General features: G+C 33.9%; 1 protein-coding gene across 1 annotated transcript in view; it reads left to right on the top strand.

Annotated features, from left to right (window-relative positions):
• The window catches only part of LOC149805235 (integrator complex subunit 7-like), a 76,216-nt gene that overhangs the window by 33,167 nt on the left and 17,821 nt on the right, over nt 1-25,228 (top strand). The window contains exons 10-15 of the mRNA XM_089948704.1: nt 621-717; nt 1,216-1,358; nt 10,600-10,785; nt 16,587-16,742; nt 21,428-21,622; nt 23,978-24,081. Of these exons, the coding sequence (XP_089804830.1) occupies nt 621-717; nt 1,216-1,358; nt 10,600-10,785; nt 16,587-16,742; nt 21,428-21,622; nt 23,978-24,081 (881 nt within the window). The remainder of the gene's footprint in view (nt 1-620; nt 718-1,215; nt 1,359-10,599; nt 10,786-16,586; nt 16,743-21,427; nt 21,623-23,977; nt 24,082-25,228) is intronic.

Raw genomic sequence — 25,228 nt, 5'->3', positions numbered from 1 at the left:
GGTTTATGACCTCTCTTGTAGTTTAAATTTGTTATCTTAGTATTCTTGAATGTAATAAAAATTAAAGTTCAAAGTAAATTTGCCCAAGAGTGTAAGATTGTGTATGTGTGTGTGATTTAGATTTTTAATGTAGCTTTAACAATTTTAGTCACAGTATGGCAGTTATGTAGTGATGTATAGCACTGAGGCATTGTGTCACAGACATGTAGCATCATTCCCACCAAGTCACATTATTCTGGCACCAGGCTGACCAGTTCTAACTCTTACCTTTTACTGCTGAGCACCAATCAATGCAGCTGCTAGTAACATTGATATAAATTTTTGGTATGACTTGGCCTGGGTTTCAACCTGCGACCTCCCGCATATGAGGTGGACACTCCAAACACTTATGCTACCTGAGTGGCCAGAGTGTAAGATTGTAAAACTGTGCAAGATGAAGAGTTATGTATCAAGTTTATTCAAGGTTGTCTCACTTAGATGACCAAATAACAAATTTCTCCATTCTTGGTTTTTTTTTCTCACTCTTTTACAGCTTATTTAGTTCATCTTTACCAGATTCTGAGATTCTGAATTATTTAGAATTTTTCTATGTTATCTTTTCTTTCTTTCCCTTGTTTCAGCTGTGTTTGAGCTGTGTTATAAAATTAGTTCAAACACATCCAGATACAGGAGAGAGCTTTGTCAGTTGTATCACAAATCTACTGGAACAATCACAAGGTAACAACAGGGTTGTTGGTGTGGGTAAATGCATGAAAGTTCAACATAAACTTCCACTGTTTATATTTCAGCTTGGATATGAGAGATTTTTGGTACTTAGTTTACACTGCAAGCACCAGACCCTAAAGCAGTGATGAAGAATCCGTAAAAAATGACTATAGTTTGAAACAAGATATCTTAGTAAATAATATATACTTCAGTAATTCTTTTGATTATTTAAGTTTTCTTTTTTATATCAGGCCATAATTTAAGCTAATATCTTGAGTTCATTCTTATATTCAGGTCCATAATATATCAAACCTATTGGTGTGTCTCTCCTTTCATAAGTTTTGAGTTTATATTAACATGATGCAGTTCTGAAGAATTTTACTCAAACATTATGCAGGTTTATGTTATTCCACTGATATTAAATGTTGACTATAATTTTTGGACACAGTTTATTATATTAAATTCTCTTTACAATAAAATAAAATTGCTTTTGTTATCTTTTGTCTCAAGAGCCGAGCAGTTCATTGCTGTGTGAGTGTCTAGCAGCGATAGGATCACAGAACAGTAAGGTCCTCCAGACTTCGGCCCTGTCGCAGGTTCTTTCCCTGCTGAACAAAGTGAGCCAGTCTCAGGAAAATCTACCACGGTTCGGGGTAAGCTTTTAAATTACAAACCTATTCTAGATAGGCCTGGTAGCACACTCTCTTTCCATCCATGGTGGCCCAGGTTTAATCTTTGGTTTCAGCACGTACAATGCTTTCCCTTGGGATTCTTTGCTTTTCTGCACCTCTAGAGTCACTTTGTGCCATTACCTGTGTAAAAAAGTTTATTCATATGGCTTTATTGCCTGTTTTCATAATGAGAATTTCTTAAGACCTGGAGCATTGGTTGCTAGGGTAACATGATAAAATAACCAGAGTGATTGTTTAATCAAATAGTCTAAGTCAAGAGTACATGGATGACCATTGTTTAAAAGCAAGATGTTTGAGATCATTTAAAGTACATCAGAATTAACAGGCATATTTTGGACTTCTGACGCCAGGTATCCAGTCTCTAGAATTGGCTTATGCAAAGGCTACTGGCTGCCCAGCCATACTAATTTATATTTTCCCATGAATATGGCAGGTACATATATTGTTGGCTTATTTTTCCATTATTTATATATATATATGTTCATGTCTTACCCAGAAATCTTTGGATGTTTGCAACTGCTCATGCATTTTCCATGAACTGTATTGAAACTGGGGCCCCGAGTGGCTGAGTGGTCTAAAGCGCTCTCCGTTACGGATCACTGCCATCTGACCTCTGTCTGCGTGGGTTTGAGTCTCGGATTCGGCTAATGTGGGTATGTGAGAAAGCTTGCCAGTAGCTTCTCGTGGGTCGGTGGTTCTTTCCGGGGTTTTCCTGGGTTCTTCCTTCACTATTAATACTGGCTGCCATGTATAGCCTATCATGTGCTGCAAAATGGCGTTAAACCCTACAACAACAACAACAACTGTATTGAAACTTGGCAGATATCATTGACATGGTGGTCAGCATTTTCATACTGCTGTCTTGTCACTTGTTAATACATATTTGTGTCCTTGCCAATTTTTTTTTTTGGGGGGAGGGCCTATAATGTTGCTTATGTTTGTCCATCCCTTCCCATCTTGTCACAGTTCTTATTTCTGCTCAATAAGTTTTAAAGGACTCCATGGAGTGAAATAAAATTCAGTATATGGCTTTATAAGAGAAAGGCCTCAGTCTGGGCTCTCAACAGAGTTCCAGGATGAGGAGTACAGTACTCCTTCTCTCATGGAACTCTGGTGTCACCAGCCTATTTCTGCTCTTAAAATAAGTAGTAGAAAAGAGGGAAGACAAGAAGCTTTGTAAAACTTAACAAATAATTTATTTCCCTATAATGCAAAGTGAAAAATGAGAAAAAAGAACTTCCGGTATTATGAATTAAATCCAAAAATATTCCAAGCATTAAAGACAAAAAGTCCTAGTAATACAAAGTCCTGAATGAAACTCAGTTCAAGCCCTGAAAAGATCTAAAATGTAAGGTGATGACGTGTCAGTTATAGCCTATGAAGTACTGATGTGTCAACAGTCTCTTGCTGAATAACATAAATATTATTCCAGGTTTGAATTCAGTATAAATTCCAATGAATGTTTTTATCCAACAATTTTGTCAGAGCACTTTTGTATTTCCAGAGAAAATAATCACTTGAATTCAATAATTTGAAGAAAATAAAATTCAGCCCAAACTGGTCACAACATAATATAACTTAAAGCGCTGGCTGTTAAAGCATGACTGGTAAAATCCTCACAGTCACAAGATAATATAGTTCTCTGTTTGACCTCAGGTCACAGTTAGTATTTTCTAAAAACAGCCATTACCTAATGGAAAATAACCTTCTAGAATGATCTAATGCCTTGTTTATTTACAACACCATATTTACTTCTTGTTTACCTGAATAATAATCCTGATAATAAGTTTATACACATTGAGAATAATGAAGCTATTACTAGTTGTTTACATTAATGAAATAAAAAAAAGAAAAAAAAGTCAATCAGGTCAAGCAGAAATGAATTTAATTTTGGATAAGGTCAAGTCCAGCAAACAATGTTACATTACAATAACATGTAATGAAATAAAAAAAAGAAATAAAACTACAGACAAACAATTAAATTAAATATACTTAACAATCGTCTACATTGAAAATCAATTTTTGTATTGTTTAATTAGTACAATATTGATGTCGTGATTTTATTACAAGTAATAGTGAAACTTCTTATCATTCTTGAGGATATCTCTAAGTACCAATTCAGGAATTCTCTGAAACTTGTTTCCCCACACGGGTCTGTATCTGTGAAACAAATATTTTTATTTTGCAAAGTATTCATTTTGCTTGGTTGCTTTGCTCTCTTTGATCACATTTGTGATTGAGTCAGTTAATTTAAGATAATTTAGCAATATATTACATGTGCAATAACATTTCTAGTAGTTGTTATGCATATTTTATTTAATTTATATTTGATTTAATTTAATTGTTTGTTAGTTTTAATTTTTTTTATTTCATTAGATGCTGTTGTAAAGTTGTCTAGAATAGAGTTCAGAGTTTTTAAAATTTTTTGACAGTTCTTGTAAACAACCTTTATAGCTGTACTTCCATTTTCAAAATTTCCAACCACTCCTAGGTAAAATTTAAAATAATTCTCTACTTTTGATGATATTATAGAAAGGCTTGCTGATTTCACTAAAGATTTTTAAAATGTGAAATAATACTTGGAATTTAAAAAATTTCAAAAACTAGGGCAATTTAAATTTCAAAAGACAGTTTTCTGAAATACTTTAGCCAAAATTCATATCTCCCAGACTAGCCCCCCAATTTTCTTTGTTACGTTTATGCTCTTACAAAATGCAACAAGAAAAGAGTGTAGACAACAAGTTTTGTAAAATTTAACAAATAATTTATTTCTCTTGAAAAACAAGGTAAAAATGAGAAAAAGAACTTACGGCTTTACAAATCAAATCCAGAATAATCCAAGAATTAAGAAATAGAGGTCCTAGTAATAAAATATATTAATGAAACTGAGTTCGAATCCGGATGAAATCCAAAATGGAAGGCAATAATGTATGCTGTGGTCAGTGTCGTACTGATATGTCAACAGTTCTTTGTTGAATCACAGAAAATAATATTCCAGTGTTTGAATTCTGTGTAAATTTCTATAGCTGTCTTTGTCCAACAATTAATTTTGAGCACAAGTATTTCCAGGGAAAAATGAACTCTTGGAATCCAAATAATTTGAAGGAAAAATAAAACTCAACTCAAACTGGTCACAACAAAATACTTTTAAGTGTCAGTGGTTTAAAGCCTGATTGTCCAAATTCTCTATAGAAAACAGTTATACACTAATTTAAGATGCAAAATAGATTCCGATATGAGGGTCACATGATCACCCTTCTAGAACAAAATAGAAACTTTTTACATGCCTAACATCACATACTCCCAGTATGGCCTTAACCAATGATTTTTACTCTGGGAAAGAATAAATAAAAAAAATAAAAAAGTTGTTTACAAGAACCCTATACTGATTCTCAATCAAGGTCAGGAACTAGGTAAACATTAGATACAATGTCTTTATAATGTTTTTTATGTCAAAAATAAAATAAAAACTTGGAACACTATTCTAGACAACTTTACAGTAGCATGTAATGGAATAAATTTTTAAAACTAACAAACAAAACAATTAATTAAATATACATAGCACAGTGTTCGATTGATCAACTTAAATGAGTTCATCCCACATACAACTGGGGCTGCTAGTTCTTAAAGTATGTAGGATTTGCATGACTTTTAACTTTTCTTCTATTCTACTGCCTTTATTTGATTAAAAAAACGTAATTAACATAATAGTTCAAAGAAGGCTAGCTTTTAATTCAGTGCAACAATACAACATATACTTCTGTAACTCAGATATCAAAACACGGTCAGCACTTAATTAGGATCTCAGAGAAATGGTTGTGGACACAGATGTTACGGTAGATTGACACATTTTACATTTAAATACACATTGCATTTATGATGATTACACTTAAAAGGAACTAAAAGATAGAATTAAAACACTTGAGATAAAATTATTCAATTGGTATTTATTTATTAAAGTACTGTCTACACTTAGATTAAGCTACGTTTTCATTGATCAAAATTTCCTTGTATATCATTAATTATATTGTATTAAGAATGTCATTTGGAAAGAAAATGTAACAAATTATATGAATTTTTATTAAAAGTTGATAACTTCATAATTTTGAAAAAATTTCCAGGTCCTATCTACTGTTTTTGACCATAAAATGAGTGATATATCAGAGTTTCAGTTGCCAATTTTAATTGCAATTTTCTTCAAGTTCAACAAATAGGGGTCAATTATTTTGAATTTTCTGGTAAAAGAAATGGGATCCATGCCTGACCACACATTATAAGTGGGTTCACAAGTTATCAGGGTTGGAGTTATCAAGTGAGTGGTGGACATACCTGTAGAGACTGTAGATTTGATCTGTTGTCAAGATGAATTAACACAAACTTTAGGTACTCATACTCAGATATCATCAAATATAATTTTTTTCACCTTTCCTGAAAAATGAAAACAGATTTTGCTGGCTCAGTTTTACGAGTCAGTACACTTTGAATTCACATACTATTGTGCACTTAAATAAAAGTTATTATTATGATGTATCAGTGACTGTGTTCAAAGAATTTTTTTTAGGCACTGGTCCTAGGCTGGTGACTTAAATAAACTCATAAGCTCTGACTGAAATTCCACAAGCCTGGACTCCAGTTTCCACATACCTAAAATTTTCCCTCGTTAATATTGTCTCACAACATTGTGATAGCTACAGTTCAAATATAAATTCAGTAGGGTTAAAAGAAGTGTGTCATTAGTGTTCATCGCTATGCTGGTGTACTTCACAAAGTAAAATTCTGTCAGCCATGAGTTAATTTATTTTTGTTGGGCTTTGCTGTTGCTTCCAAAATCGGTTTCAAAAATGCATTTTCATGAACACTATTCTGACAGCTGAAATGATCATGCTTTGCATTCTATATATATATATATACAGTAAAATCTGACTTCAAAGAAATGTTGCCGCTGTTCACAAATTTGTCAAAAATATAATACATACGGCTTAAAGGTCACTGGCCACCTATATTGTACAAACATGTGATATTATTATAATCATTAAAAAAACACATTTGTTATGTATTCACACAATACAAATGTTTAATTAATCTTAAAAATCCACTTTTTTATATGAAAAAATTATTCAGCAACTGCCGTAAACAGTCGGTAGTTTCCATGTCCAAAAATGGGTATGACCTTCATTTATCCCTTCTGTTCAACCTAGCCATTCAAGTGTTTAATATTCCCACATAAATGTCTGTGATATATCTTAAGATCGTGCTTTTGTACAGCAAATATGGTTCACTGTGTTGCATATGGATATAACCAAAAGAGTGATGATGGGACAAAAGGGTTCTTTCTTTTTCTGAAAGACCCTGTTTACCAGAAAAAAAGTGGATTGAAGCTGTGGGATCACATTGGGTGTGGGATGGGAAAGTTGTACCATTTATGCTGGATTATAGTCAATTTGGCCCAAAGACAATTCTGCCCAAATTGGGCCAAAATTAAAACATTTCGTCTGAACTTGAAAGACAATTTGGCCCAAGTCAGAGGACAATTTGGCCCAACTAAACAATAGTTTGAAAAAGTGAAAAAGTTCTTTTTCTTCAAACAACAAGTAGATACTATGTAATATATATATATATATATATTCTTTAAAAGAAAATACTCTTACTTTCTAATGTATGAGGGAAAACACAGTCAGATCTTGCTCAATGTAATTAAAATATTTATATACATTTAATTTTTATGCTAAAATGTATGCATCAACAGAATGACATTCTCAATTTAAGCCTTCCAGTCAAATTATCAATATTGATTTATAAAACAATAATACTTAGCAGGTAATATTCAACAGAATACATATATATTTTTCTAAGAGTAACATACATGAGATATTATAACAAATATATTTAATTTTAGGCTTCAGGTTGTAACACTGCTGCATATAATACATGCTCAATTACACATGAGAGAGAGAATAATGTTGAGCATTTTGTCAGTGTTTAGTTGCTGCAATATGAAGCTCTTACCAATTAATTTTATTGATTTATTTTTCTTCAAGTTGATGTCTTAATGTGTGCACATGTAAACTGAAAGCTTGTCGTTACTATTCAATATCGACAATCATATTTGCTCCATTATTCCATACAAATAAGAAAGGAAATAATTTTGTGTTGAATTTGTGCCCCCACCTCCAACTGCACGGTACAGTAAAATAGATAAACAAACACATATTTGAAAATAATATGAAAGAAACTAACCTATCATTTATTCTTTTTTCATCATGCGAAATTTATTAAAGAAAAAATATATCCATGAACTCTGTATGTGTAGCGGCTGCTTATGTCAGATAACAAGATCGCAAAAGAGAGGAGAATGTCACCCGATTGCCTGAAGGCACCTGCCATTCATTCATGCATGATAAGTTATAAGGAGCAAAATGACCAAGATTTTATTGTATCCAGGTTAACTATACGATAGTATCTTGCAAATAAAAATCATTATTTTAAAATACATTCACTGTAAGTGCAAATGATAATCTTTCCGCTAGCATGGGTTACAAAAGCATTATTAAAGCAAGTAAATTCTGTGTATACCATTTGCCCTGCAAACATCAATTATGATTATATATGGCAGAGAAATAGAAGCCCAGGTGATGAATAAACACAACTAGTAGCGAGCAATAAACTCCTTTCTAAAACTTACCGACATGTTATTAAATACTACAGTTATTTTATTACAAAGCAAGCCAACCCCAGAAACTGACTTTGGATTCTTTTAAGTGTGGCGATTTTTAAAATGAAATTGGCTGACATAAGGTAGCCAAGTTTGGTTCTTTTGAATTCTTTAAAGTGTGGTGATTTTTTTTTAATGCAAAGTCTGCCAACACAGGAAAGCCAGCATTAATTCCTTTTTACCTGTATTAACAGGAATTTTGAAAATAATATTGAAACAATGGAACAGTTTTGAAAGCCACACACATCAATATAAGGCTGAAGAGTAAATTAGTTTTCAATAGTTTCATCTAAATGTTCCCTATCCATAGTTTATAGTTTTCTCAGAGAAATGCTTACGGACATAGCTGTTACAGTAGATTGACCCATTTTACGTTTAATTTCAAGAGAGCACATTGCATTTATGAAGATTACACTTAAAAGGGACTAAAAGATAGAACTAGAACACAAATTTCAATTGATAAAAAATTATTTAATTTGTATTTATTTATTAAAGTACTGTTTCCACTCGGCACAAGTGATATTTTCATTGATAAAAATTTCCTTACATATCATTAATTGCGGTGTACTAGGAATGTTGTATGGAAAGAAAATGTAAAAAAAATTGTATGACCTATTTTTAAATTTGATATTTCATAGTGTTGATTAAAATTTCCAGGTCCTATCTTGACCTTGCCAGGGGTTTTTTGAATTCAAAATCATATTTTTAGCCAGACATGGCATGCTTCAATCTAATTAAAATCAGATCTCAATTTCATGTAGGACAATGGTGATCTGATTAGATGGTGACATGGCAGGTATGTCAACATCTTGAATATACATTTGCACATTTCATGAGTGCGAACAAAGTTTCCTCAGGCAAATTAAAATTAGAGGGGCCACCAGGTGTTGGATTTTATTAGCACTGCATGATTTGACAATATTGTCTAAATCAGAACCTGTGAAAACTTTATATCCTTTCATAATTTATATTTGTGTCTTTGTAAATTTAATTTAAACACTGCTTTAACAGAAAAGGCATTGTTTATTTGCCGATCAATTACAGGTGCTTCAGAGGGTCAGACCTTTTCACAAGATAACTACAATGATAAGGATTAATTATTACTTATTCTTGATGGCTTCATGCCTGTTTAAGTAAGCTTAGTATTTAGCTATACTTCAGATTGGCTAAAGATGACCAAAATTTGAAAAGGGGAGACTCCTAGGGAAAATAAGGTGCATCATTGCGACACATTACATGGAGAAATGGTATGTCCTTTGAGAGTTATGGCCCCTATTCAACTTAGAACTGTGTTCTCTTATTTTGTTTCTGCTCAGTAATTTGTAAAGTATGAGACTTTACATTTAGAAGACCCAAGTCAGGTTCGATTCTCATTGCTTTCCAGCATAATTTTGTGGAGTAATGGTCCTCTTTGAATTGAAATTTTGCCCTTCATGTTTGTTCTATGCAGTAACTTTAGCTTTTGAAAGACTTCTTACACTGAAACAAACATTTGGGATGAGGTTTTACTTTAAGTAGACCGAGGTTATATTTGATTTTGATTGTTTTCTGGTAAAATTGTTTGGAGTTACATGTAATGGCCTTTTTTGACTTTGTACTTTGCTCTTCAATTTTTGCTCTTAACTTTGAAGGACTTAGTGGATTTTTAAAAATTTGGTATAAAACTTTATATTTTAAAAATTGTATAGGATTAAGGATCATGTTTGACTTGGAGCTTTACCCCTATATCATACTGGCAGAGATAGCCATGGTCATATTTCAACCTTTTATAGACTTGTATCCTTTTTTAGTGTGAAATTTGTGATGCAGTATATGATTATTATTGTGTGTGCAACCAATCCCACAGGCTTCTGATGATTCTCCTACAAACTTTATTTAAGGAGAGCATGTGCATGTGGTTCTATCATCAAGATCTTAATGAGTTTTTGTCCCGGAATTATACTTGTACTGTTTGGTTAGACAGTGGGGATTGATCATCTTTGTTCTGTGGACACATTTGTTTGGTTCTGTGTTCCTCTAGTTTCTTTTTAATGAATACCTGATGCAGATATTAATGCTCTGAAAAAAAACTTTGATATAATTTTGATAGAAATTATAGAAACAGTTTTCAAAAGGTTGTTCAAGGGTTTCTGATAAAGCTGTTAGTTATCACGGCAACCTGTTTTGGTAGGGTTGGGTCTTTTGCACAGATGGTAAAGACATTGGATGCAACACTAGATAGAGTTGATGTACAGTATGGGTTTAATCCTGCCCAAAGAATAGGCAAATTTATCAATTAACTTATTTCAGACACAAGGAATAGAGAAATTTGTAAATAAATTTACTTGTTTAAAACACAATCATTATAGAATAAAGATTAAACTTAGTGGTTGTAATGTTTTTAAAGCAATTTTAATAATTTTTACATCAGTGGAACTTAATGTGATGTAAACGTTTCTTCATAACTTAGTACAAAAGGACATATTAAGTATAATTATTTTTTTCATGCAGACAACTCTGTGTACCCTGGTGTTCCAGGCAGCTGAGGGAAATCCAGTACCTGACCATGTAAAAGACTTGGTTTTGACTTGTGTCCAGGAAACTGACCCCTGGAGAGGCTACCAAGTGGCCAGACAAGCCATGAGATATGGACAGTCAGCCATAGCTTCCAAAATATTCTCTTCACTAGCCCAAAAGGTTGGTACATAATGCTTTACAGATTTACAGATTAATTTGACATGGTAGCTCACACTAGCCCAAAAGGTTGGTACATTATGCTTTACAGATTTACAGATTTATTTGACATGGTAGCTCACACTAGCCCAGAAGGTTGGTACATTATGCTTTACAGATTTACAGATTTATTTGACATGGTAGCTCACACTAGCCCAGAAGGTTGGTACATTATGCTTTACAGATTTATAGATTAATTTGACATGGTAGCTCACACTAGCCCAGAAGGTTGGTACATTATGCTTTACAGATTTATAGATTTATTTGACATGGTAGCTCACACTAGCCCAAAAGGTTGGTACATTATGCTTTACAGATTTATAGATTTATTTGACATGGTAGCTCACACTAGCCCAGAAGGTTGGTACATTATGCTTTACAGATTTACAGATTAATTTGACATGGTAGCTCAGTTGTTCGAGCCTCAGACTTGTAATCAAAATGCCACAGTCTAAGATAGCTGCTTCTTTGTGTACCAGTGTGTGTGTGTGTGTGTGATCTGGATTTTTAACATAGCCTTTTAAAAAATTCAGTCATCGCACTACGATGCCTGCAGTGTGGCAGTTTATAGTGATGTCTAGCACTGGGGTATCTTGCTGTAGACATGTAGCATGCTGTCCCACCCAGTCAATTATCTTGAGACCAGGCCGAACAGTCATAACACTAACCTCTTAATGCTGAGCCCCAAGCAAGGCAGCTGTTATACAATTTTTATAAGTCTTTGGTATGACTCGGCCAGGAATCGAACCCATGACCTCCTGTATCTGAGGTGGATGCTCTAACCACTAGGCCACCAGAGTGTGTCCTAGTGAAAGGATCTGCCCCCATTAGGGATACTGATTGGCTAGATAAACCAGGGATTGATTTAGTCTCTGACCATGGCAAGTAGAGTTTTTTTTATATTTAATGTTCCAGCAGATTTTAAAATCCAGTGGGACAGTTAATACTTTTATTATACTTTGCACCTTCGTTTTTCTATAGAGATTTAGATTTTATCTGAACACTGTCAGACATTTTTGTCTTCCAATAATTTCCACACAGAAATCTATAAAATAACACCAGTTATGGGAGTCTGTCCATATTTTTTAAAAACTGAACTGAACATTACACGTATACTTGCTTATAAGTAGAGTCCAGCTACAACTGCACAGGTATATGCAGTTTGTTAGGAGAAATCAGGAGAATGTCACAAATATAGTCCATGCAGCAAAATCAGCCCACTACACTACTAAGATCATGGAAAGTTCCAGCTGCAAAGAGCTCTTCAAAATTACTAACAAGCTAATGTCAAGGAACAAATGAATACCACTTCCAACTACCTTCTCTCCATTCGACCTTCCGGACATGTTTGCAGATTTCTTCCATGACAAAGTACAAACCATTAGAGATAAGCTTGACACCACAATTTCAATTGACTCGTCACCATACAGTTGGGATACAGAATTTGAGCGGCAACCATTAGCAGCATTTGAACCTGTCTCTATGGATTTTGTATGTACAATTGTGATGAAGAGTGCACCAAAGTCATGTGAACTTGATCCAATTCCAACATCACTGCTGCTTGAGTGCTTAGATCCAGTATTGCCTTCACTAACTGATGTTATTAATACCTCTATCTCATCTGGGGAATTCCCATCTTTTTTCAAAACTGCCATTGTAAAGCCTCTGCTGAAGAAACCAACACTAGATCATAACGATTTAAAGAACTACCGCCCAGTTTCTAATCTCCCATTCATTTCAAAACTCTTAGAAAAGGTTGTTCTATCCCAGCTTGTATCTCATCTAAATTCAAATAGTCTTTTTATCAATACAATCTGCATATCACCCTTGCCACAGTATGAAACAACTCTTCTAAAAGTAGTTAATGACATTCTTTCTGTGTTGGATAGCGGAAAGATTACAGTCCTCACCCTCCTTGATTTGTCTGCAGCAATTGACACAATAGACCATGATATATTACTTCACCGTCTCCAGCATGTATTTGGCATTCATGATACAGCCTTAATGTGGTTCAAGTCCTGCTTGGTCAACAGGACATAAATTGTATCTGCAAATGGAATACACTCCAGCCCAGTTGATCTATGTTGTGGTGTTCCACAGGGGTCTGTTCTTGGACCTGTTCTTTTCATTCTGTACACTCAATTGCTATCAAGTGTCATAGATCATCATCCAGTGTCTCACCAATTGTACGCTGATGACACCCAAATATACAAATCTAGCCACCCAACTGAAGTTGATGCTACCAACCAAGGTGTAGAGAGGTGCATTTCTGATGTGAAATCATGGATGACTTGTAACAAGTTGCAGATGAATGATGATAAAACCGAGGCCATTCTGATCACAACAAAAAGACTTTCTCATTCACATCCTTTACCTCAAACAATAAATATCAGCAACACCAACGTTAAATTCACACAATCAGTATGAAACCTAGGTGTTACTCTGGACAGTACTCTCACATTGCACCAACATGTCATGAACATATGCAAGGCTGCATATCTTGAGCTGAGACGCATCAGCTCAGTTCGCAAATATCTTTCAGTTGATGCCACTAAAACACTTGTGTGTTCATTAGTACTTTCAAGACTGGACTATTGTAACTTAATTTTGTCTGGTTCATCTCAATATATACTCCAGAAACTTCAAAAAGTTCAAAACACAGCTGCTTAGATCATACTTAGAGTACCACGATCAGAGCACACCTCCCCACTGCTCTGTACCCTACACTGGCTATCCATTTGATCCAGAATCAAACACAAAACTTGTTCTCTGTGCTACATTTCACTGTCTGACTCTAGTCCAACATACCTATCTGACCTCACCCATGTGTACACACCAGCAAGATACTTGCGCTTCTCTTCTGACAATCATGTACTCATTATTCCCACTATGAAAACAAAGTCATATGGACAGCATTCTTTTGCATACCAGGGCCCAGCAATGTGGAATGAATTGCCCACTGATTTTAGACACAAAGACACAGTGATCACATTCAAGAGGGCTCTCAAAACTCACTTATTTCGACTGCAAGAACAAACTTAAAGACCTAAAAATTTTTCCTACCTGAAATATTCTCAGCATGTTTTTTTATTTTCTAATGTTTTTCTAATTTCGTGTTGTTTGTTTTTGTAATAATATTATTATGTTTCTTATCTTATAAGTGTTGTCTAATGTTGTAAAGCGCTTAGAGCTTCTAAAGATTAGGCGCTATACAAAGTCCTCATTATTATTATTATTATTATTGTCGTTCTGGTAGTTGAGTAAGACATGATCTTGTTGATCCAGTCAGTTGAACATGTTGGCCAGTCATGATGTGCTGTACAACTTTTGATCGTTTCATGTGACAGAATGGCCACACAAATTGTCTGGTGCATTAACAAAAGCAAACCTCATGCCAGTGGACCAGTGAAAATCACATCTAACTGGCCCTTTGGGCTAGTACATTTTCTGGAGGGCCACTAGCTTTCAACCTGAGCTAGCCCTTTGGGCTAGTGCATTTTCTGGAGGGCCACTAGTTTTCAACCTGAGCTGGCCCTTTGGGCTAGTGCATTTTCTGGAGGGCCACTAGCTTTCAACCTGAGCTGGCCCTTTGGGCTAGTGCATTTTCTGGAGGGCTACTAGTTTTCAACCTGAGCTGGCCCTTTGGGCTAGTGCATTTTCTGGAGGGCCACTAGTTTTCAACCTGAGCTGGCCCTATTGAGCAGGACCAAATTCCGAGCAAAGTCTATCACTACAGACTTTGAGATATGACTACGATGCTACAGCTTCTAAAATATTCTCATGACAGACCAAAATGGTTTCTGAGACTGTCTTCAGGTCATTTAGTGCAGTATCTTTAGAATTGTTCTTAATAAACATTTTACTGTTTTCTGCTGACAAGGAATGATCTTCTGATGTTATTGTGTTTAGGAAGAGTATTTTGATTGTTATGGAATAAAAATGTTTGAACTGACAACAAGTCTTCTTTGATCATTTGACTGAGCATTCCTTATTTTTGTTTATTGGAAATATAAGTCACATGCCAGTCTATCACATTCATTGTTAAGGACAGGGTGAAAGTCAGTGCCATCATGACAATATTTAGGAAATGGAAAGGACATTGAAAGTGAGATTTAATGTATGTAGAAGACTAAGTTCAAGCTCATCTGAAGAATCATGGAACATCCACAATGTTTGCTCTGGCCATACTGTAACTTGGAACTTGGTAAAAGTCCTAGATCAAGAACAAGCCTGATTGGAGTTGGGGGGTTGGTTGGTTAAGGACTCAATTTACATCTGTACGCACAAACCAACACTGAGCAGGTATGGGGGTCATTACAATCTGCTGCATATCTGGGACAATCTGTTAACATCACCCACCATTCCAATGAGCAATGTTAAATCAGTCTGTTGATGAATTCCTTAACGTTAGGATGAAAGCTTCAGGTTAGTTTCTCTATATTGTTTGTGTAAGTTGGTTGAAAAGCTTCAGACATTGTCAGATATGGTTAAAGTCATGTTTGATCAAGATTCTCCTGTGATATGTTCTTTCTATTGGAGATTATTCTTGTTGATTTACAACATTTTTTGAAGGACACAAAATTTTGTAACACTCAGAACATGTTCTTTGTCAAAAGGTTCCGTAATTTTGTTTCAGGATGAAACTTTCAGTTTTGCAGCAGGGCATTTAGAATCAGAATATTTTTGTGAGAATTAAATTAAGTTTTGCTTTTTATTAGCTTTTTATTTTTTTTATATCTACACTTCAAACTGCATTCAATAAAATGACAGTGCACTGGCTGACAATGCTAGTGACTACAATATACAACTAAAGGCTACGAACTATATTTATGTATGAGCTGTCTGTTCTCAGGGTTTAATTTTGAAAATAGAGTTTAGCTTACATTGTTTTTTGTCTTTTAGAATGACCTATTGTCTATACTTGCTTATAAGTAGAGTCCAGCTATAACTGCACAGGTCTATGCAGTTTGTTAGGAGAAATCAGGAGAACAACTAACATGGACCCTGATCTGTCAGTTTGTTTGAAGTTAAACTTGACTTCATTATGTATGGTGAATTTAATACAGTGTAATTGTGAAGTTGTTATATCATGTCAGTGCTTCTTTAGGTTCTTATAAGTGAATGTTAGGTGTCTGTGAAATTGATATGTTTAAGTATCACTTCTTTAGGTTTAGATAAGTGAATGTTAGATGACTGTGAAATTCATGTTTAAGTATCACTTCTTTAGGTTTAGATAAGTGAATGTTAGATGACTGTGAAATTCATGTTTAAGTATCACTTCTTTAGGTTCAGATAAGTGAATGTTAGATGACTGTGAAATTCATGTTTAAGTATAACTTCTTTAGGTTGAGATAAGTGAATGTTAGATGACTGAAATTCATGTTTAAGTATCACTTCTTTAGGTTCAGATAAGTGAATGTTAGATGACTGTGAAATTCATGTTTAAGTATCACTTCTTTAGGTTCAGGTAAGTGAATGTTAGATGACTGTGAAATTCATGTTTAAGTATCACTTCTTTAGGTTCAGGTAAGTGAATGTTAGATGACTGTGAAATTCATGTTTAAGTATCACTTCTTTAGGTTCAGGTAAGTGAATGTTAGATGACTGTGAAATTCATGTTTAAGTATCACTTCTTTAGGTTCAGGTAAGTGAATGTTAGATGACTGTGAAATTCATATATATATATATATATATATATATATATATATATATATATATATATATATATATATATATATATATATATATATCACTTCTTCTGTTAGGTCTCTTCAGAGCATTTTTATTTCTGGCTGATGGGTCTGCATGACATTGGTAGTGGTGAGAGCTGTCTACAGGAAAGGAAGTGTAAAAGCTTTGAGGTTTTATCCACTATAATGGATGCTTCACTCCACTATCAGAAAGGGTTGACATTACTAAAGGTAATTAATAAGCATGTAATTATCAACAAAAGTTATATACATGTTAATCACACAATTTTAGTGAAGGCTGTTGTAGTGAAACTCAGTGAAACCTGTGAATAGCAACTGCCCATGGTACAAGGCCAAACTGGCCTCTGTACATGTGACCACAGAATGCAGGTTTATCTTTTAGGCTTGGTTTTTATGCAAAGACCATGTGCTAAATATTATTATTATTATTATTATTATTATTATTATTATTATTTGTATTACTATTATTCTTTCAGGCAGCTGGCCAGAAATTGTACTCAAGCTAAAAAGGGCTTCATTCATAGCTTTCTTTAAGTGTTCCCTCTGTTTATCATGACTATATTTCATGTGCATTTTTCTTATATATATATATATATATATATATATAGAGAGAGAGAGAGAGAGAGAGAGAGAGAGAGAGAGAGAGAGAGACAGAGAAAGAGAGAGTTAAAATACCCTTTTTTAAATAACTTTTACCATAAGTCTGTTGAAGTTATGAATGATATTCAACAATGTTTAAATACTCTGTAAAATTCATAATGTTCACAGTTCAAGATCCTGTTATTGTTCATACATCTTAACAGCTTCTGTTAGTGACTTAAGTTCTTGCGCTGTAGCCAAACAATGCTCATCTCTGTATGAGATCTAAAACTTCAGGGCATATCACATCACTGCCAGTTGGCTCAGAATGTATATTCTGATCATTATATTCATCGTTTCCATCACTGGCCTTATTGCTTTCATGAAACTGTAACACTGTCCCAGTTATTGGCATTGCCCTTAACAAATATATAATTGTCAAAATTATATTAGCCCTCAGGTTCAATGTTTAGTCATAATTTATGAACCAATCAAAGACAGTCATCCTCATGGACTTTGACTCGCATTATTCAGGAAGTTGGCAACTTCAAAGCACTTCTTGACTGAGCCAGACATCATCTCAGACAAGGCTTTTGAAATCCATTGGATAGCATTCAGCAGAGTAATTTGTTTACAGAGTTCACTAGCACTGTCCTCGCAATCAATCTTAGCCACAAGACAATGAAGCAGATGAAAACCATTTGTGGGAATCTGACTGTTAGAATACTGCTTTGTTAATCTATGTCAGTGAGGCCACCTGCCTGATTAATAAAGCCAAGATATTTCATTTATAGATCAAGCAAAAAGTGTTCTGTTGATCATGTATACAAATGAGCAGCACATATCATAATTAGATAATCAGCAGATAAAGTGTGTTCAAGTCTCCGGTTAGGACAATGTGAGTATGTGAGAAAGCTTGCCAGTAGCTTCTCAAGGGTTATTGGTTCTTTCCCGGGTTTTCCTGGGTTTTTCCTCCACCATTGATACTGGCCACCATGTATAGCCTATCTTGTGCTGAAAATGGCGTTAAACCCTGCAACAACAATAACTTTCTTAAATGGCTTACCTACAAGAATTTAGTTACTAATGTAAAAAAAATTGCCTTAATAGCTGATTCTTTTGTATGGTGCCAAGACTTCAGATTGGCCTATTGTCAACCCTAATAATTGTTGGCACATGTGTCAGGTATTTCTTTATCCTCATGTGTCCTTGGGACATTTCAGGGTCTTTGTCTCACATTTCATCCCACTACAGTACTTTGCTAACTGTAATCAATCAGTTCCAGCATTAATAGGGAAGCTGGCAACTTCAGGAATTTAGGAGCTAAAATATGTTTTCTTGATTCAGTTGAATTTTGGTTTTATGACGGGTTTTTAAGCATAGAATTGAAATTTAGGATTGAAATTTGTTTCAGTATTCACAATTGAGGGGTTTCAGTTTACTGGGAAGAAAATGATGATATTAAAGAACGAAAATTCTGGACTAAAACAAAAATTCAGTCTTGAAGGGACTCTGGTATAATGAATTTTTGGTTTTGAGGAGTTTCACAAGATGTGTATGTACATGCATGTGTGTAGTGCTGCAGTGGGTAGATACCTAGCTGAGCTGTTGGTATATAGCAACTGTAGTAGTTGTCTTAGAGCCAACAGACCTAGACCAAATATAGAGAGTGTAAAGCCAGTGATTGACAGGTCACCTCAGTATGAAGACTTGTGATGCCTTTTATGTTGAAACACTGTTCCTATATTGTATTTACTGTCAATGTGCATAGGTTTTCATACTGAGTTCTATGTTCTTGAAGGGTTTTTCCTAGCATTCCAATACAATTTTGAACCAACAGGCTATTTTATATGAAATAGCAACTGTAATGTTGGTCCTTTATATCTTTTGAATTTATAAGTGTAACCTAGTGACTAAATGCCTAATTACATTTTTAAAATTCAAGCATAGATGGATATTTAATGAAGATCTGGTATTTACAATGGGTCTATATTGTTTTTTTTATTATTTAACTGCAATGCATTTTGTGTGTATGAAATTATACAGACTTTTTCAGTTATCTGTTTTTTCAGCTTGACCACAATGCATTATCTGCACATAGATTTATGCAGACCTTACCATACTGTTATAATACTAATAATTGTAATCTGTTTATCGAACATAAATGAAAATGTTTGAAAGCTGAATTTGAAACAATACAGACAAAGCTTTCAGCAGTCTTCATACCTAGACTATAAACACTTATGAAAATTGTTGAATACTATATTCTTGCTTATGAGTCAAGTCCAACAGACTCAGGTGTGCCGTCACATAATGTAGTAGCACTTCTGGGTCTGTGCAGCTTGTTAGGATTATTTAGTAGAACAAAGTAGACCCTGATCTTCTGGATCAGAATCTATGTTGTTTGCAGTTTGACATAACTTATTAACAAGTATGTATGGTATGCTGAATTACTCTTAACTACTTAATGCTCGTTTGAGGACAGTACTCTTGACTACACAATTTTCTGTTGAGGACAGTACTCTTGACTACAATACTCTGTTGAGGACAGTACTCTTAACTATACAATAATCTTTTAAGGACAGTACTCTTTACTTCACAATACTTTGCTAAGGACAGTACTCTTGACCACACAAAACTGTTTTGAGGACAGTGCTCTTTACAATACTCTGTTGAGGACAGTACTCTTTACAATACTCTGTTGAAAACAGTACTCTTGACTACACAATACTCTGTTGAGGACAGTACTCTTGACCACACAATACTTTATTGAGGACAGTACTCTTGACCACAATACTTTATTGAGGATGGGTCAGAATGATTTATTTAACATTCAGCAAAGGAAAAATAATTCCTGCAGTCATATTATTTGTTCAGCTGACATCAACTTGTCCCATTAGATACAAAAGTACAGTTGATTCAGGGGGCGTCGAGTTGCTGAGTGGTCTAAAGCACTCTCCATTATGGATCACTGCCATCTCACCTCTGTCTGCGTGGGTTCGAGTCTCGGATTCGGCTAATGTGGGTATGTGAGAAAGCTTGCCAGTAGCTTCTCGTGGGTCAGTGTTTCTTTCCGGGGTTTTCCAGGGTTCTTCCTCCCCTATTAATACTGGCCACCATGTATAGTGTATCGTGTCCTGAAAAATGGCGTTAAACCCTACAACAACAACAACAGTTGATTCATAACAAGAATTCTATCAGTCTGATCTTTTGAGAGTTTGATTGGCTACTGTATGTTTACATTTGGAAGTTAATGTACACGATACGAAGAGTCCATAATATTATCCCTAGAAGTTGGCACTGCAGTCTCTAGAACTCTATATTTATAGTATCTATTGTGTTAAAAATAAAGTAAAACTAACACATTAAATCTGTGACCAGTTTACAATTTATTGCTTCTTCAGACTAAATTCAAATTATTATGTCATTTGAATATATTTGGGTTTTTGGAGATTAACATTATAATAAAAAAATGACATAAAGAAGGTGACATTATAGCTTGCATCATTCTGAAATATTCTAGCTAAAGTCTTAAATGCATAAAAATCAGTGAAAAAGGACAAGTTAAAGATACATGAACTGGATCAAATATATCTCTATTAAAAACAATAACAGTAGAAGATATATGAAGAAATAAACATAAGCAGTTTTATTTCCTGTTAAATATTTTTTTAAATTTTATTTATTAAATTTATGAATTTATAAATTAATGAAGATTATAAATAAACTTAGACTTCGAACCTTTTAGGTAATATCTTCTAGTATCCAAATGGTGAAACCAGTATATATTTTTTCTTTAGAATATTACAAAATTAAAGTTGAATTATGTCCCCTTATACTATTATTGTTCAAAGTTTTCACTCCTGTTACAGTTTACAAATTAAACTAAAATTAAGAAAAAATAATTAATATGATGTTTTGAAATATTTATTCACTAATATTTATTTCACTGAATAATAACTTTTGATAGGATTTTAGTCACAATTCTGAAACTGCTAGGTAACTAATATTTATTTTACTTGATGATAAATGTTTGACAGGATTTGCTGTTACAATTTCAAAATATTTGAAGTTAAGTTCACCCAAATTTTGTATCTGCTGAAATAATCAGTGTGTTGTTGCAGGGGATTTTTATGCAAAATCATTGATATGCACAGCTGTAGTAGGTATAATAGTGGCTGTTTTTTACATGTCAGCCTAACTTTATAAAGTGCAGCTATCATGGACGCCTTTTCATTTTCCTTTGAGACTAGCTATAGCATTTGATTTGGATTAAAAAGTAAACAATATTTTTAAAAAATCAATTATTATTTTAGGCAGCATCGACCCCAAACTTTCCTCTCCAGTTCCAGTGTGAGTATGTGAATTTACGAGTTGATACGATGCAGGTACATTCTCAGCTTATTCGCACTTGTAATACATTTCGGACATGTCCACCACCAGCCATAGCCACAGCACTTGCCATCACCAATGGTCAGGAGATAACACGATGTGGACAAATTGTTAGTCAGGTAAAATGCACCTTTCGGTAGAGATGTGCATAGTTTGATTCTTTTTTTCTTCTTAAGTTTTTGACCCATGAGATGAAATATATCCATTATTCACTCCTTGCAAACAAATTTTCTTTTTGTTTTATGCTTAAACAACTTGGTTGTAAGATGTACTGTATAACAGATTGAAGTAGCAGATTACTTACTGGATCCACTGTGCACATCTGCAGTTTACTATTTTTGTTCTGTGTTTTGTGATTATTCACACAAAATTTTAAAAACAGTTACATAATTCTACTTCCCAATTCAAAGTAAAATAGTATATTAAGAAAAAAACCTCACACCTTGCTGGATTTCAACTAGATTTGTATTTAATGGGAGGTGGCCATATTTACCATTTGGCCAAAATAGCATTTAATAATAACTTCACATTTCATGGTTATCTTGTTATCACAATGCAGTAGTGAAATTATTTATTGTAATTCACTTAAGTGAACTATTGCAGTTATTTTACTTGGTAAATCCAATAATTCAAGTCTTAGCATAAAATAAAATATTTTAATGGAAATAATTTTTTACCTTGTTATTTTCTAAGATTCCAAATGTTATTGTTTACCACATGTTTTTATTATTTAAAAAGGGATGGATTTCCACAAACCCACTATAAAAAAGATCTGAAGCAGTTTCTTCCTTAAGAATATATTTACTGTATTGGCTGGCTTATAAATCAATGCTGAGTACAAGTCAGTTTCTCTAATTTTACAAAATTTTCCTTTGTCGATATATAAGTCGATTTGGTGTATAAGATGAGGTTGGATCAATACCTTGGCTTCATCTTTTTCACTATTAACTTCCAGTTTAATGAATATTAAATGTATCAATGCATGCTATTCCAGAATAATGATAATTACTTTTTACACATCATTTTTAATTCTTTTGAGAGAAAAAAGTATATTTTTTACATATTAAAATCATATAACAGGCAATATAGCAATTTGAATGACATAATCAATATAAGTCTATTTGGAGTATAAGAGGAAGCCCAGACTTCCTGGTCAAAAAGTATTGATTTATAAACCAGCAGATATATTAGCAGACAAGTTTTACAAATTTCATAAGTGTGTTACCCTTCTACTTATAACCCCTTTTAATTGTTGTCAGAGAAGTGCATGTTACTCATGATCTTAGAATAAAAAAAGTGAGAAGCAACAAGCTTTGTAAAATTTAAAAATTATTTTTTTTCTCCCTAGAATACACGAAAATGTTTATTAAAAAAAGAAACTTACAGTATTGCAAATTAAATCCCAAATAATCATAAACTTACTGACTCAAGTCTTAATGATTAAAGTTCTGAATAAACTTTATTGGAAATCCAGAATAAATCCAATGCTGAAAGTGTTGATTCGCCTGTGATGGCCTTTATAGTGGTGATGTGCCAAATGTCTTTTGTTGAATCACAATAATACAATTTAAGAATATATCCTTATTTGAAATTTCACTATAAATTCAAGTCTGTATTTTCAAGAATATTATTTTTGAAGAGGACTTTGTATTTCCAGTGAACAAATAATTTGAATAAATAAAATTCCAGCCCAAATGACTTACTGGGCAAAACAATACAGCAATTGATTCTGCTAAGATCTTAAAGCATAAATGAATAATTTCTAGAAATCAAAATTATAGTTATCTACTTGATCTCGGGTCATTATTAGCATTTTCTAAAAAAACTAATACCAATGGAAAATAAAACCCTCTAGAAGGATCTTAATGTTTACTAGATAAAATAATTATAATGAAGAGTTATAATAGTACTGTATTTATTTGGAGTTCGTAAATGCCCTTTTCGATAAAGACTTCAAAAATAACATTTCTGTTGGAATATAACTCTTTACAACAGCTATGTTATTGTGATTATTGACTTGTTGGAGATAATTATGTTCCTTTCACAAAGTGGAATTTTATGCTTCCAATTAATGCAAAAGGAAGTGTCAGAAAGGGAGGTAATACATGGTATTTTTGAACTCATGCAGTAAGAAAAGAACTTTGTTGAGTGGAAATACACTCATTTTGTACCTCTGTGGTCCTGGGTTCAATCCTTGTTTTGATGCATAAAAGGGTAAGTGGTCACTCATTTAAGATAGGTGGTCTGCTTCAGGTCCTTTATTCATCCATCTTATAAAGTATGTTAAGCTAGCATCTAAATTGTTGAATAATTTGTGAGAACTTGTGCAGTTTTTCCAGTAAAAGAAATAAAGTTAAAAAAAGAGGTAATTGGCTTTAAGTTTATTGAATTCATTTATATCTCCTAGCAAACTTATCTTTATTAATAATCATGCCTCTTGTCTGACAGGAGTTAAAATTGTGTTCCTATTTCAGTTGATGAAGTGTGTAAGAGAGTATGAAGATCTGAGTACCAGATTTGCTGATTTGTACAAGACATCTTTTGATGCTGATCCAGAGTCTCTAAAAAATGTACATCAGTATCCTTGTTGTTTTCCTTTATTTGTATTTGCCATATTTCTCCATCATATACATTCCCTGATTATATTCATATTAAGAAACTAGTGTTGTCACCTCTTGTCTTTCCTATATATTTATCATACAGAGAAAGAGAAGAGGCATTGTCTTTATGTACCTCTCAATGACTAGATGACTATCCATCAAGCTGGTGTTTACCAGTTTAAGCATTCACTCATTATAATCAATGTTGTCTTGTATTGCATCTTGATATTGAAGAAAATCAGCATCATTGGTACCTACCCTTCTTGAAAGTTGTTCTAGTGTTGCTCATCGATGTATTTTTCACATGTTGGTATCAAGTATTTTGATTTTTTATCCATATTTGTATGGATTTTTTTGCAATTAGTAGTTATTTTATTTCTTGCCATTTACCTCAACATGGGGTTGTTGGTGCTTGTTGTTGGCAGTTGTTTGCTCACACTGCCTGTATTCTTTGCTGTTTATGGTTTGGAGTTGTTGGAAGAGTGTGCTTCTATTTCTTTGCAGTCCAGTAGATGTACTCATCCCTGGACTGCTCCAGTGGCCTAGTGGTTAGAGTGTCTGCCTCAAATGAGGGAGGTCATAAGTTCAATCCCCAGCCTAGTCATACCAAAGACTTACAAAAATGGTACTAACAGCTGCCTCGCTTGGCGCTCAGCATTAAGAGGTTAGTGTTAGGACTTGTCAGCCTGATGTCAGGATAATGTGACTGGGTGGGACATCATGCTTCCAGTCCAGGGAAGGTAGATATTTTGCAGGAGATCTGCTTTCTATTGGACAGGTAGGTGTTAGAGAGAGCTTTTGCAAGCAGAATTCTTAGGAGTTTTATTCTACACTATTCCAGGTGCTCAAAGCTGGCTTAGGTAAGTAATAGATCTCAGCTGACTTGTCAAGTAAATAATTACTCAGAGCTTCAAAATGGAAATGACATTGTCACTCATGCTTTCTGTTCAAATGGATGAATTTGCAATTAGTGTTGATCTAAACAATGCAAATTTTTTATGTACCTATTCACCAGACTTCATGCAAGTTAATTCCATTTGTTTCTTTCAAGAAACTATATACCAGTTACATGCACTCCAATTCAGTCTCGCTATCAATCCCTGATTGTTCATGAAAACCACCAAC

Source organism: Sinohyriopsis cumingii, chromosome 2 (assembly GCF_028554795.1).
Source record: "Sinohyriopsis cumingii isolate HCF-2022 chromosome 2, ASM2855479v2, whole genome shotgun sequence".
In the NCBI taxonomy this organism is placed as follows: domain Eukaryota; kingdom Metazoa; phylum Mollusca; class Bivalvia; order Unionida; family Unionidae; genus Sinohyriopsis; species Sinohyriopsis cumingii.
The sequence above is the reverse complement of the archived record's forward strand: the minus strand, read 5'-3'. Positions and strand labels throughout refer to the sequence as shown.